The following is a 13,967-nucleotide window of genomic DNA, read 5'->3' as shown; positions in this document are numbered from 1 at the left end:
CTGCCCCTCTCCTCCTCTTACTCTCTCTTGAGCTGTCTCTCTCAAATAAATAAATAAATAAATAAATAAATAAATAGATAAATAAATAAATAGATAGATAGATAAATAGATAAATAAATAAATAGAATATTTTAAAAATAATAATAAGGGATCCCTGGGTGGCTCAGTGGTTTAGCGCCTGCCTTCAGCCCAGGGCATGATCCTGGAGTCCTGGGATCAAGTCCCACATCGGGCTCCCTGCATGGTGCCTGCTTCTCCCCCTGCCTGTGTCTCTGCCTCTCTTTCTCTGTGTCTCTCACGAATAAATAAATAAAATCTTTTAAAAATAATAATAAATAAAAAATAATAAAAAATAAAAATATAATAATTTTTTTATTTTAAAAGCTTAAAAAATAATTTAAAAAATTAAAACACACACACACACACACACACACACACACACAACCCACATCACCTCACTCCCAGGCTAAAACCTTTCCACTCTGCCACAACTCTTAAGATAAAGCTACTAGCATTCCTTAACCAGGCAGGAGAGGTTCTGCAAGGTCAAGCCCTACAACTTCCTATCTCATTTATCTCCATTTCCTGTATAGATTCAACATACTGGTTATAGCACACTCAGAGCTCTATGAACACACTATAGCCCTTAATAGTTCTATACCTTTGTCCATGTTGTTCTCACTGTGATGTTCTTCCACTCTTTCTTAAATAGCAAACTTCTACTCATCCATCAAAATCCAGCTCAATAGCACCTCTTGCTAAAGGCTTCCCCATCAGGCCAGGCAGAGTTAAATGGCTTCTACAGCTCTGCACTATGAAGGCTGTTCCTAGGTCAGCCTTCCCTACCAGACTGGGTGCTCACTAAGGGCAGACTGTTGGGATCCGCTCCCTATCCCCTGAACCATGCTGCACAGATTGGGCAGAGTAGGCGTCAATCAGTGAGTGACTAGTGGGACCTCACATCCTTCTCTTGCAAGTCCCCATCTCACAGATGAAGAAACTGAGGCCCAGACAACATAGAGACTTGTTTCAGGTCACCTGGGAGATAACTCAGGGCAATAAAGGCCTGGAATCCCCCGCTCCTGAGGCTCATTGACAGCATCACCCCCCAATCTCTGGGTGAGACAGACACCCTCACCTGCCCATGGATACCTGGTAGCAATGAGCGGGGCAGTACGGCTTGGCTGACTCAGTGCCTCACGGGTCTGGGGTAGATGGCAGTAGAGAAGCAGCTCCTTCTCCGTCAGCAAGGCCAGGGTAGGTGCTGTGCCCCCATTGGGCAGCTGCAGGGGGTAAGGCAACAGTGAGATGGGGCACAGAGGGGAGAGGTCAGAGGGCCAGGGTAAAGTGGGATGGTAAACAGGATGGTAAACAGGTTAGCTCCAGGGAAGGGTTGGAGGTGGGGGACAGATGCCTGGCCCAGCAGGCACCTGCTCAGTCAGCCAGCCGATCTGCTTGATGTCTTGGCTTCCAGTTGTACTGGTGGCTGCCAGCAGTGCCTGCAGCTCGTCCTTGACCCAAGGCATCAGAGCGTTGACCTGAGCCTGGATGGCAGCTGCCCACGACTTTGCACTAGCCTCATCCTTGGCCCTCAGGAAGAGGGTGTCTTGGCCATCTGCTGAACAGATCTCCAAATACCTGCAGGCACAAACAGAGCGGAAGGGAGGACCAGTCCACTAGGCTGCAGCTGGCCAACCTTGAAATCTGGCCCCAAATCCCATTCACTGCAAAACCAGGAGAAACCACAGGATACTCATGAGACAATCAGGAGTGACCCTCACCGCTGGGGCTCCAGCCACAATTGGGGCTTCATGGGGTCTAGGGACAAGAGACTACGACATGTACACACAGAAGCATATATATACAAATTAAACACATAGTCAAACATGTGTGATAGGAGCCAAAATCCCCATGTAAGTTTCATTATCTTGTTTTTGTCTCCTGGTTTCTAAGGGGAAGGCTTCTCCTGCTGGGAAATTTCTCCCCCTAGCTTCTCCCTTGTGGCATAGGACCAAAGTAATACACCAATGTGGCAGGGGCAGGGGAAAGCATAAAAATGAAGAGGTTTGAGAGGCCAAGTCAGTCTATATAAAAAGAGTTGGAGCAGAGAAGGGAGAGGGAAGGAGATAAAAAGCCATGTGGACAACTGGGGGTGGGGTAGGGTTTCAGGGAGGTACCAAGAGAAGTAGTGGCAGGAAAAGGATTTTAAAATGGTATGTGAAAAAAAATTAAATTAAAAAATAAATAAATAAAATGGTATGTGGACCATTAAAGATTCGCTCCTCCTCTGGTTTTTCTGTCACAGATGAAGTTGGGCAGGACCTACTTGAAACCCCTTCACTTTTGCCTCCCTCTGCTGCAGAACTAGGAAACAAAATACTTGAATTCCCACCTCTCTTGCAGCTAGGGCTGGCCATGTGACCCAGGTCCAACCATGAGATACAGACAGAAGTCTCTGGGGAGGGTGTCCCTTCCCAAATGAAGGTAAAGTTTCCCTAGATGTGGTGGTTCCTCTCCAAAGATGGCCTCTACCAAATCCTTCCCTCCCTGCACACACAGCCCACCTTCCTCATCAAGAGGTGAAGTTTATTTCTCTTTTCTTTGACCTTGTAACTTGGTTTGACAAATAAAATGTGGCAGAAGTGACATTCTGGCATTGCCAACACACCATGAAATCCAAGTACCCTGGACCAACTACCCTTAGAGGAAACACAAAAAGGTACACAGAAAGGCCTATGGAAAGAGGAATGCTTAGCCAGCTGTTCCAACCATTCCAGCTAAGGCAGCAGACATGGGAGCAAAGCAGCCATTCTGTACTTCCAGCTCCAGCAGATACCACATAAAGCAGAAGCACTGGCCAGCAGAGCCAGCTCAGATTATAGAATTGGAAGAAATAATCAACTGTAATCTTCTACGCCACTAAATTTTAGGATGGCTTATTATGCAGCATAAGAACAAAATGCCAGGAGAAAAGTTCCTTTGCATTTTGCCTTCTTCCTATTTGGAATGTAGACACATGCTTTGAGGCACAGCCACCAGTCTATCTCCAAAAAGAAAATACACAATAAAAATGGCAGAGGAATTGGGACGCCTGGGTGGCTCAGTGGTTGAGTGTCTGCCTTTGGCTCAGGGTGCGATCCCAGAGTCCTGGGATTGAGTCCCATATCGGGCTCCCTGCATGGAGCCTGCTTCTCCCTCTGCCTGTGTCTCTGCCTCTCTCTGTGTGTCTCTCATGAATAAATAAATTTTTAAAATCTTTTTTTAAAAAATGGCAGGAAAAAAAAGGCAGAAGAAGCTGGAAGCCTGATTCATTAAGGGCATTCTTGAGTAGTGATAAAAGATCCTACGTAGCTGACCCTGAACTACTAAACATGTGGAAAAATAAACCCCTCATTTATTTCAGCCATCATTTACTGGCATTTCTGATACTTGCAACCCAACATAATCTTACCACTTAGTGTAAGTATGAAATATTTTTCATTATATTTTGGTTACCAGATTGTATCCCTTTGACTGGGATATTTAGTGCTAATAAAGAACCCCAGTTATATTCAAGTTACATGCGTTACACATGTGCACATGGTCAAACACATGTGCATACATGCATACTATATGTATGAATGTTAACATAAACACAAACACATATGCACAAATCTATACCCATATCCAAGCAAATGCTCACATATACACATAAACATTTGCATTTACATGTCAACTACATGTGTACACACAGAAATACATGTACACACATGCTTCAGGTGATGTCTGGGATCAGGCTGGGAACCACGATTAACCTAATAATGTTCTGTAAGTGTCCAGGATTCATACCACCTTACCTTCACCCAACGCAAAAGGCCCCTTTTGTGGAACACCTTAGGTGACCTGTAATCACCAGTTCTTGCCTGTTGGGGGCAGGCTGGGGCCGGGGTATAAGGTAGGGCTAGGAGATCTGGATACTGAACCTCCAGGCCAATGTTGAGCACCTGCCTGGCATTGAAACTCAGCTGTAACTAGGACCCAAGTCTTTCATGTTCAGAAGACTTTTATGTTCACACTATGTATACCACCCCCAATACTGCATACCCCACTTGATCAACATATACTCCACTCACCCACCACCATCACTCAGGTACCTACAGTTTCTAAAGCAGAGGGGCTACCTGGAATGAAGCAAGTTCCATCCCTTCCTGGTTGTGTGATCTTGGGCAGGTTACTTCCTCTCTCTGTCCTCATCTACAAAATTGGGGTGAAATAATAGGGCTTGGGATCCCTGGGTGGTGCAGCGGTTTGGCACCTGCCTTTGGCTCAGGGCGCGATCCTGGAGACCCGGGATCAAGTCCCACGTTGGGCTCCCGGTGCATGGAGCCTGCTTCTCCCTCTGCCTGTGTCTCTGCCTCTCTCTCTCTCTCTATCATAAATAAATAAAAATTTAAAACTTTCCTTAAAATAATAATAATAATAATAGGACTTTGCTCACAGGGTCACTGCGAGTGTTAAGTTGTGCATGTAAACACTCAATAATGTTGGCTGTTACCAATCTTATCATCAGTGAACTGTTAAGGGCTGCTCATATGTGAAGGATGGTAACTTTCCATGGCCCTGACACAAATGTTACTAGATCTCTAAGAACCTCAGCAGAGTTAGAAAAGACTTGAGAGGATCACTGAGTCTGAAAACTTTATTTCCCAGTGAGAAATCTAAAGGTCAGTGAGGGGATCCCTGGGTGGCGCAGCGGTTTGGCGCCTGCCTTTGGCTCAGGGCGCGATCCTGGAGACCCGGGATTGAATCCCATATCGGGCTCCCGGTGCATGGAGCCTGCTTCTCCCTCTGCCTATGTCTCTGCCTCTCTCTCTCTGTGACTATCATAAATAAATAAATTAAAATAAAATAAATAAATAAATAAAGGTCAGTGAGGCAGAGACTAGTTCAAGGCGAACCAGGACTGGAACCCGGGGTTTTTCCACAGACCAAGCTCCTCCTCAGATGTGAACTACTCACAGGAAAAAGCCAAGAATGCCATTATCCCCTTAACTTTGCTCTTACATCCATTCAACAAATATTTCTTTTTTTTTTTCAACAAATATTTCTTAAGCCCTACTATGTTCAGGCATTGTGCTGGTCGCTTGCAACACAGGGCTATCTTTCCTTTGGCCCCACCACTTAACAACAAGGCATATCTGCCTGAGTTCCCCGCACCCCAGACTTACCTATGCTCCGGGTCAGTCGGGGTGCACCTCCTCGAAACATATGCCATCTTCAAGGACAAATGTTTGGCATCACTGAGGTCCCGGGGTGAGGGGCCAGGGGAAGATGGCTGTCGCGGAAGGGGTGAAGCAGGAGGCGAGTCCCAGCCAACTGAGGTCCCACCAGCAGAGTTCTTGAAATATGGTGAGACCTCCTTCATGTACTTAACTGGTTAGAGGACAGGTCAGCAGTTACTGTTGTGACATTGGCTCCCATACACATCACAATTGTCACTAATTCATAAGAGTTTAATTTATGTTCTATATCACTATCCTCCTCTAAGCTAAAGTCTCTGACCAGGCAGTGTGGTAGAAAATACTGGATGCATACCAACATACATGCTCTCATGTTTTCACTGGTTTATAGACTCATGCCACCTGGAAGAAAAACTACACTTCCCAGCCTCCTTTGCAGCTAGATATGGCCATGTAACTAAGTTCTCACCAAGTAATTAGAAGTATTTGGACCTTTGGGATGGCTACTGAAAGGGAACGGACAACAGCCACAACAAAGCAATGAAAGAGCACTGAGACAGGAGTCAGGAGATATGCTCTTCCATTGGGCCATTGTTTGCCTCTATTTCTTCAGCCTGCTTATCTGTAAAGAGGAAGCATAGAATGAGAGTCCTATGGGACAGGTTGCCAATTGTCCTCTAATATAGTGATAGCCCTCTAGCTTGAGACTTCACTTTCCAGGCTCCCTTATAACTACAAAGGCTTACGTGCCCAAGTCTAGCCAATAGGATGAAAGCAGAAAGGATGCCACTATCAAGTTCTGTCTGTTAAAGAAAGATTCATACCCTTCCTTTCCTCCTCTTTTCCCTTGACAGGGTTGAGCTGGCTGGAACACAGACAATGAAGCACCATCTTGACCTGAGGACATGTACCATAATCTAAGGAAAGATGACCAACAAAACAGAAAGGAATGGATGCTGACATTTTGGAGATACCATGTCAGACTTGGACTGTTACCTAAGAAAGCAAGGACTTCTATTATCTATCTATCTATCTATCTATCTATCTATCTATCTATCTATCTAATTATCTACCTACCTACCTATCTAAAAGATTTTTACTTATTTATTTCAGAGAGAGATAACATAAGCAGGGGGAGGTGCAGAGGGGGAGAGAGACGGACAAACAGACTCTGTGCTGAGTGCAGAGCCCTACTTGGGGCTCAATCCCAGGACCCCAAGATCATGACCTGAGCCAAAACTAAGAGTCAGACACTCAACCAACTGAGCCACTCAGGTACCCCAGGACTTCTGTTACATTTAAGCCATAGTATTTTATGGGTCTCTTGTCACAGTAGCATAGCTTATACCCTAACCAATATACCTGCTCTTAGCTCTAACATCATTGACTAAGTGTAGTAGACACTTTCTAGATAGCATTGTCCAACAGAGTTTTCTATGTCTGTGTAAATGTTCCATATATACACTGTCCAATACAGTTGATACTAGCTGCTGTGGCTACTGAGCACTTGAAATGTGGCTAGAACAAATGAGGAACTGAATTATTTCTATTTCATCTTAATTAATTTAAAATTAAATTCAGGGACACCTGGGTGGCTCAATGGTTGAGTGTCTGCCTTCAGCTCAGGTCATGATCCCAGAGTCCTGGGATCAAGTCCCCGCATCAGGCTCCTGCAGGGAGCCTGCTTCTCCCTCTGCCTATGTCTCTGCCTCTCTCTATGTGTCTCTCATGAATAAATAAATAAAATATTTTAAAGACTAAATTAAATTCAAATAGTCACTTAGAACTAATGGTGACCACGCTAGACAGTAGAATTCTAGAATAACAGCTCAGATCTACTTCTCTGCCCAACTGATCCATAAATGCATGTTCTAATATGTGATCCTGCCCTTCTGGCTCTGCTAGCTAGACCAAGGTGAACACCAGACCCACACCAGGCTACCCCAATGGAGCCTGGTAGAGATTCTAGACTGGTGTTTTGAACCAACATAAATGCTATGGGGCAACTACTTTCTGCTATGGGAGTAGAGAAGAGGAGAAAGCTGGTTTGTAGAGAAAGAATTAGAGATGCATGTGGAGAAACAGAGGGAAGGCCCTGCCAATCACCTGCTAATCACCTGAGTTTCTGATACTCATCCTTTAGAAAGTTGAACTGCCATCCCAACAGGAGTTTTATTTGCAACCAAAACAGTCCTGATTTGGGCCTGAATCCATGCCTTTTTAGAAAAGGAATATCTCACTAACAATGACAGCTAGAAGTGAAAGGCAATAATGATGACAAGAGTGATCTGAGAAAAGCCTGGTAGGAGTAGAGATTCAGAAACAAGTCAGTTTTCTTGAGTACCTGCTCTGTGCCAGGTATTGGACTGGCCTTCGGTAGGAGTGGGATGGTAAAGATATGCACTTGAACTACCACTTATTTATCCTTTGCTCATGAAAGACATCATAAATCATAGTCATTTTTGGCAGCCATTATTGATCCATTAAGGCTGATTGGTGGCAGCCTGGGTGGCTCAGCAGTTTAACACCTCCTTCAGCCCAGGGCCTGATTCTGGAGACCCGGGATGGAGTTCCACATCAGGCTCCCTGCATGGAGCCTGCTTCTCCCTCTGCCTGTGTCTCTGCCTCTCTCTCTCTCTCTCTCGACTAAATAAAATCTTAAAAAAAAAAGGCTGATTGTTAATAAAATATTTTGGTCATTCTTGCTTATTTATTAGATGAGTTTGGCTACAAATAAGAGAATATATGATAAAAGTGCCTTAAGCAATAAAGATATTGATAATTTCACATAACAAGATGTCTTAGAGGTACCTGGCTGGCTCAGTTGATAGAGCATGCAACTCTTAATCTCAGGGTCATAAGTGTGAGGCCAATGTTAGGCATGGAGCCTATAAAAAAATAAAAATAGGGGTACCTGGTTGGCTCAGTGGTTGAGCATCTGCCTTTGGCTCAGGTTGTGATCTCAGGATTGAATCCCAGGCTCCCCACATGCTTCTCCCTCTGCCTATGTCTCAGCCTCTTTCTGTGTGTCTCTCATAAATAAATAAATAAAATCTTTAAAAATAAATAAATAAATAAATAAATAAATAAATAAATAAATAAATAAATAGGGGGATCCCTGGGTGGTGCAGCGGTTTAGCGCCTGCCTTTGGCCCAGGGCACGATCCTGGAGACCCGGGATCGAATCCCACATCAGGCTCCCGGTGCATGGAGCCTGCTTCTCCCTCTGCCTGTGTCTCTGCCTCTCTCTCTCATTCTGTGTGACTATCATAAATAAATAATAATTTAAAAAATTTTAAAATAAATAAATAAATAAATAATAAAATAATGAAACGTTATTTTAAAAAGCAGTCTAAGGACGCCTGCGTGGCTCAGTAGCTGAGCATCTGCCTTTGTCTCGGGGCGGGATCCCGGAGTCCTGGGATCGAGTCCCACATCAGGCTCCCTGCATGGAGCCTGCTTCTCCTGTCTCTGCCTCTCTCTCTGCGTCTCTGTGTCTCTCGTGAATAAATAAACAAAATATTTTAAAAATAAAAATATAATTAAAAAATAAAAAAGTGTGGGATCCCTGGGTGGCACAGCGGTTTGGCGCCTGCCTTTGGCCCAGGGCGCGATCCTGGAGACCCGGGATCGAATCCCACATCGGGCTCCCGGTGCATGGAGCCTGCTTCTCACTCTGCCTGTGTCTCTGCCTCTCTCTCTCTTTCTCTGTGACTATCATAAATAAATAAAAATTAAAAAAATAAAAAGTGGGGCAGCCCCGGTGGCGCAGCGGTTTAGTGCTGCCTGCAGCCCAGGGTGTGGTCCTGGCGACCAGGGGTCGAGTCCCACATCGGGCTCCCTGCATGGAGCCTGCTTCTCCCTCTGCCTGTGCCTCTGCCTCTCTCTCTCTCTGTGTCTCTCATGAATGAATGAATGAATGAATACGTAAATAAATAAATCTTTAAAAATAAATAATAAAATAAAATAAAATAAAAATAAAATAAAATAAAATAAAATAAAACAAAATAGCAGTCTAGAGGAAGGCAATTTTAGGACTGGTTCAGTGACTCAATGACATTAAATTCAGGGTAGGCCTCTCTGCCATTCTCTTGGCCTTCCCCTCATGGCCACAAGATGGTTGCCACAGCTCAAGCCAATCATTCCTTACAGAACAAAATGCAGAGCAGGGAGGTAATAGGCAGAAAAGGGGCTTTCTCTTCAGAGCTCCTTCTTATCAGAGAAGTAAACATTCCCATGAAGACTTGTATCTCGTTGGCCTGACTGCACTCCATGCCCACTTCCAGCACAATCATTAGTAAAAGGGAATAGTCATAACTTAGATGAAATTTCACCCAATAATATCAGGTTTCTGTTAGCAACGAAGAAGAGGAAATACTTGGTAGGCAGGCAATCAACAGTGTCTGCCACATTTGCCCTGGCGTCTGGACTGTTCTCAGTTCTGACGAGCAACAGTCTCCTCATCCCTAAAATCAGGTAATAGGAAGACAGTGTGTACATCAAGGTGGTTAAAAGACTTGCTCAAGTACTGGCCTCTCTTCACCTAGTGAGGCTATCCCCTCTGCTGCCCTACTAAGGGGTGCCTATATCTGCTAATCCCTGGACAGCCTCCCTTCCTCCCCACAACTGCCATGCTCTCATAGCCTTCTAGCTTGCTAATCAGCTGACTTCTGCCGTCAAAGCCTAGCCAGTATGCTCTGCCTGTGAGCAGACAAGCCAGGAAGGGGTGAAGAAGCAGTTATTGGACCAGCTCCATGGAAAAAACAGATAAGAAGCTATTTCTATCACAGGAGACTATCCCTCAGGCTCAGACAGGATCCAAGGCAAACAGCAGTGAAAGTGAGAGGGAGTTACAAATCCTACTGGAGTTGGAAGAGCAATTAAGTTGAAAACAAAAGCAGGGTTTTTTTGTTTTTGTTGTTGTTGTTGTTGTTGTTGTTGTTTTTAAGAACTATGCCTTGGCCTAAAGTTTGGGAACTAGGGCTAAAAATGACTCAATGACTCATCCTCATCATTACAGCAATGACTTACAACAGGACTGACTATTGGATTATATCTCAAGGGGCAATGGAGGTGGGACACATCACAGGCTATCTGACAGCCAAACCATTCTCCCCTTTTCTCTGCTAACAGAATCCTGAGCCCTGGGCTTTTCCCCAGACAAGGAAGAAAATCATGATTGGTCAAAGCTAGTCATGATGGTTCCATCCCTCTTGCTTGTGATTGGTTTTGAAAGGGGCAAATGTTACAATTCTGGACAATGAGAAGTGAGGGAAAGCACACTCTTTCTCTCCTCTCCCTAGCCTTTACAAGTTGCTGGTAGGGGAGCTGGTCCTAGAGCAATGAGTCACTTTTTGAGTACAAGGACTGGGCTCCACACATTGAGGATGGTGCGGCCTTAAAAGAATCTACCCTGTAGCCATACTGCTTTTGAGTATTCTGGGAAAAAGCTCATTTCCTTCAATGTAAACCATTTTGAATTGAGTTCCTATTATTTGAAGATGAACCATCCTGATTAATACAGGCTCCTCAATCTGTATGGGTGGGGGATATAACTGATAATATCCTCCTGATGTCACTAGCCACACTCCTCCCCTGCATGAAGTCCTGTTCTAGCTCCCACACTTTTCATCAAAATCCAAGGCTTTACAGGATTTGAGCCCTGCCTACCTCTCTGGCTTCACCTCCTCCCACATCCCTAACCTCACCCTCTAGTCTAATCATCTTGGCCTCTTGAGAGCTCTCAGAAGCTGTATGATTTTCCAAACTTGCACACCTTTGAAAATGCAGTTCCATCTGCACAGAATGCCCTTAGTACATAGTTTCTTTCTTTCTTTTCTATTCTTTTCTTTTCTTTTTATATTTTATTTATTTCTGTATTTAGGAGAGAGAGAGAGAAAGTACTTGAGTGGAAGGAGGAGGAGAGGGAGAGAATCTCAAGCAGACTCTGCACTGAATGTGGAGCCTGACTCAGGGCTCAATCTCACAACCCTGAGATCATGACCTGAGCCAAAACCAAGAATCAGACGCCAATCAACTGAGCTACCCAGGTGCCCCATGACATAGTTTAGAGACAGGCATTCTTGGATTTGCATTCTAGCTCCAGCATTATCTAGCTATGTGATCACAGCCAAGGGAAATCACCTCTCTGGGCCTCATTCTGCAAGTCAATAAAAGAGAAATAATAATAATAATAGGAGTAATAATAGGTGGCTCAGTCAGTTAAGCATCTGCCTTTAGCTCAGGTCATAAAGGTCATGATTCTAGGGTCGTGGGATGGAGCTTTACATTGGGCTCCCTGCTCAGCAGGCAGCCTGCTTCTCCCTCTCCCTCTGCTACTCCCCCTGCTTATGTTCTCTCTCTCTCTCTCTGTCAAATAAATAAAATCTTTTTTTAAAAAAAGAGGAATAACAATATCTACCCCATAGAGATGTTAAAATTCAATGAGATGATATAAAACATGTGGCGCAAGTAAACAACTCAAGATCTATGAGTTTCTTTCTTTCTTTTTTTTTTTTTATCTATGAGTTTCTCACTTATCACCCACCCCTGCCCTTCTTAGAACTCTGCTATGGTTTTGTGTGTTAGGGCTCTCTCTCACCAAAATGAGGGTTTCTAGAGGACAGAAACTGGAGTTGATTTGAGCCTTGAGTCAGTGTTCTGTAAATGGAGAAATGAATGCCAGGGCAGGACAGGTTCATTCCAGAGGGAGAAGGTGTCACAGCCCAGCCAGTTCCATCACCCCTCCAGGAAACTTTCCCAGATGCCTACTATGGATTCACCACATGCATCACTTCTGCAGTCCCCTAGACCCCACTCCCCTATGTGTCTGTGGGGGGGTTTGTGCCCTCACCAGGCTGGGAGCATTGTGAGAGCAAGAACCTCATCTGACTCATCTCTGTGTCCCCAGAATCCAGCAGGGATCGCCTATGCTACAGGCTCAGCAAACGAACATTTGTCAACTTTGAAGCCAGAGAAACTACTTAGAGCCCCTGCTCACCCAGGCCATCCCAGAAGTGAGTCCTGCATCTCTTTCCCCGCAGAAACATACTATAAATGGACAGCACACCAGCTGGTGCCCAAAACAGGGCTTGGGTTTCACAAACCAATTGGCTTGTCCCAGAGTGTGGGTGGAGGCCAGGGGGCCCCAGAGCGTGGCCATAAATAGCCCAGCTCTGAGGCCTCCTCCCTGCTCTGATTTCTGTCTGAGTCACCTGACCAGGCAGGGTGGGGCTATCCAAAGGCAGTGGCCTGAGAGCTGATGGCCCTGTGGTCAGCATTCTTGAGACTCCAAAGATAAGCCCAGCTGGTTATCCACACCCTCCCCAGCCAAGCCCCTGACCCAGGAGCCTAGTGAAGCAGAGACATATGGGCCCTTCCTCCACAGGGAAGCTAAGACACACAAACATAGGATACCCTGCCCCTTCCAGAGGCTACAGGTCCCCTCCAGTTCGGCCAAGAAGAGACAGGACCCAGCCCTGGCTGCAAGGATCCAGGAAATAGATTCCACCAGAAATACAAGGAACTGAAACAGGGCAGGACCATTCACCCGGCCCAGTACACTTAGGAGGGAACACATGTGCTGCAGAGAGAAGGGGATACATCTACTTTGGCTCAACACAGTATCCCCAGTACTCATCCCAGTGCTCAATAAATGTTTGTAGCTGAACGTCCTAAGTTTGAGTCTTGAATGAAGCCTGTCCTCCAAGCTCAAACTGTTCCTTGTCTGTTGACTGGGTGGTCACTTACTTTCCCCTGCCCAAAATTATAAGGTCTATCCACTTGTTTACTAGGCTATAGCCTCTCCTCCAGCCAAAATGTCAGCTCCATGAGAGCAGGGACCTGTTTTCTTATTCACTAGGGTATCTCAGAATCTAGTATAGTACCTCACATACAGTACCAGGTTATCAGTAGGTATGAAATTTGTTAAATGAATGAACATAGGCCTGGGGCTTCTCAGCCTGGAGAGAAAACACTGAATGTGGGCTATGGAGTGAGACAGGTTTGGGTTTAACTTCTTTGCTCTGTGACCTTGGACAAGTGACATGACTTCTGTGACCTTCTACTTCATTTTTAAAGATTTTATTTTATTTTATTCTATTAGAGAGAGAGATTGCATGTGAGCAGGGGGACTGGGGAGGGACAGAGGGAGAGGAGACAGAGAAAATCTCAAGCAGACTCTGTGCTCAGCATATGGAGCCTAACACAGGACTCGATCCTCGATCCCACGACCCTGAGATCATGACCTGAGCCAAAATCAAGAATTGACTGTTTAACTGATTGAGCCACCCAGACATTCCAATTTCTTCATCTTTATAATGAGAGTAAAATATATCCATTTCTCAGGGTACTGAGACTCAATATCTGTAAAGCACTTTGCCCTGCCTAGCATAGACTAAGTCTTCAGTAAACTGCAGTGTGGTTATTATTTCTGTTGCTGTTCTCAGGAGGACTGCTTAAGGAGACAGGCGCAGGAAGCAGTGATAGATTTCAGTCTAGGCCCTCTCACCTGCTATCTGGCCTTGGCAAATCCCAAGGTCTCTCTGAGCCTCATTTTCCTTGCCTGTATGGTGGGCACCGATGCACACCAGCTCTGAGTATAGTATGGTGAAAATTTAGGCCCAGGTTGCCCATCTTTAAGGTCCTGGCATAACAACCTCACCTTATCACACCTGTGCAGTATAGGCGACACCATCTCTTAAGATCCTAAAGCCATGTGAGCCTTTTGACCTAACATCCTTTGTAAGA

General features: G+C 45.1%; 1 protein-coding gene across 1 annotated transcript in view; it reads right to left on the bottom strand.

Moving 5' to 3' along the window:
- Positions 1-13,967, bottom strand: part of SNTA1 (syntrophin alpha 1) — a 31,660-nt gene that overhangs the window by 3,685 nt on the left and 14,008 nt on the right. The window contains exons 3-5 of the mRNA XM_055307753.1: positions 5,208-5,412; positions 1,431-1,638; positions 1,153-1,283 (exon numbers count right to left, since the gene is read on the bottom strand). Coding sequence (XP_055163728.1) covers positions 1,153-1,283; positions 1,431-1,638; positions 5,208-5,412 — 544 coding nt within the window. The remainder of the gene's footprint in view (positions 1-1,152; positions 1,284-1,430; positions 1,639-5,207; positions 5,413-13,967) is intronic.

The sequence above is a fragment of the Nyctereutes procyonoides genome, unplaced genomic scaffold (genome assembly GCF_905146905.1).
Source record: "Nyctereutes procyonoides isolate TBG_1078 unplaced genomic scaffold, NYPRO_anot_genome, whole genome shotgun sequence".
In the NCBI taxonomy this organism is placed as follows: Eukaryota; Metazoa; Chordata; class Mammalia; order Carnivora; family Canidae; genus Nyctereutes; species Nyctereutes procyonoides.
This window is presented reverse-complemented; position numbering and strand designations above follow the sequence as displayed.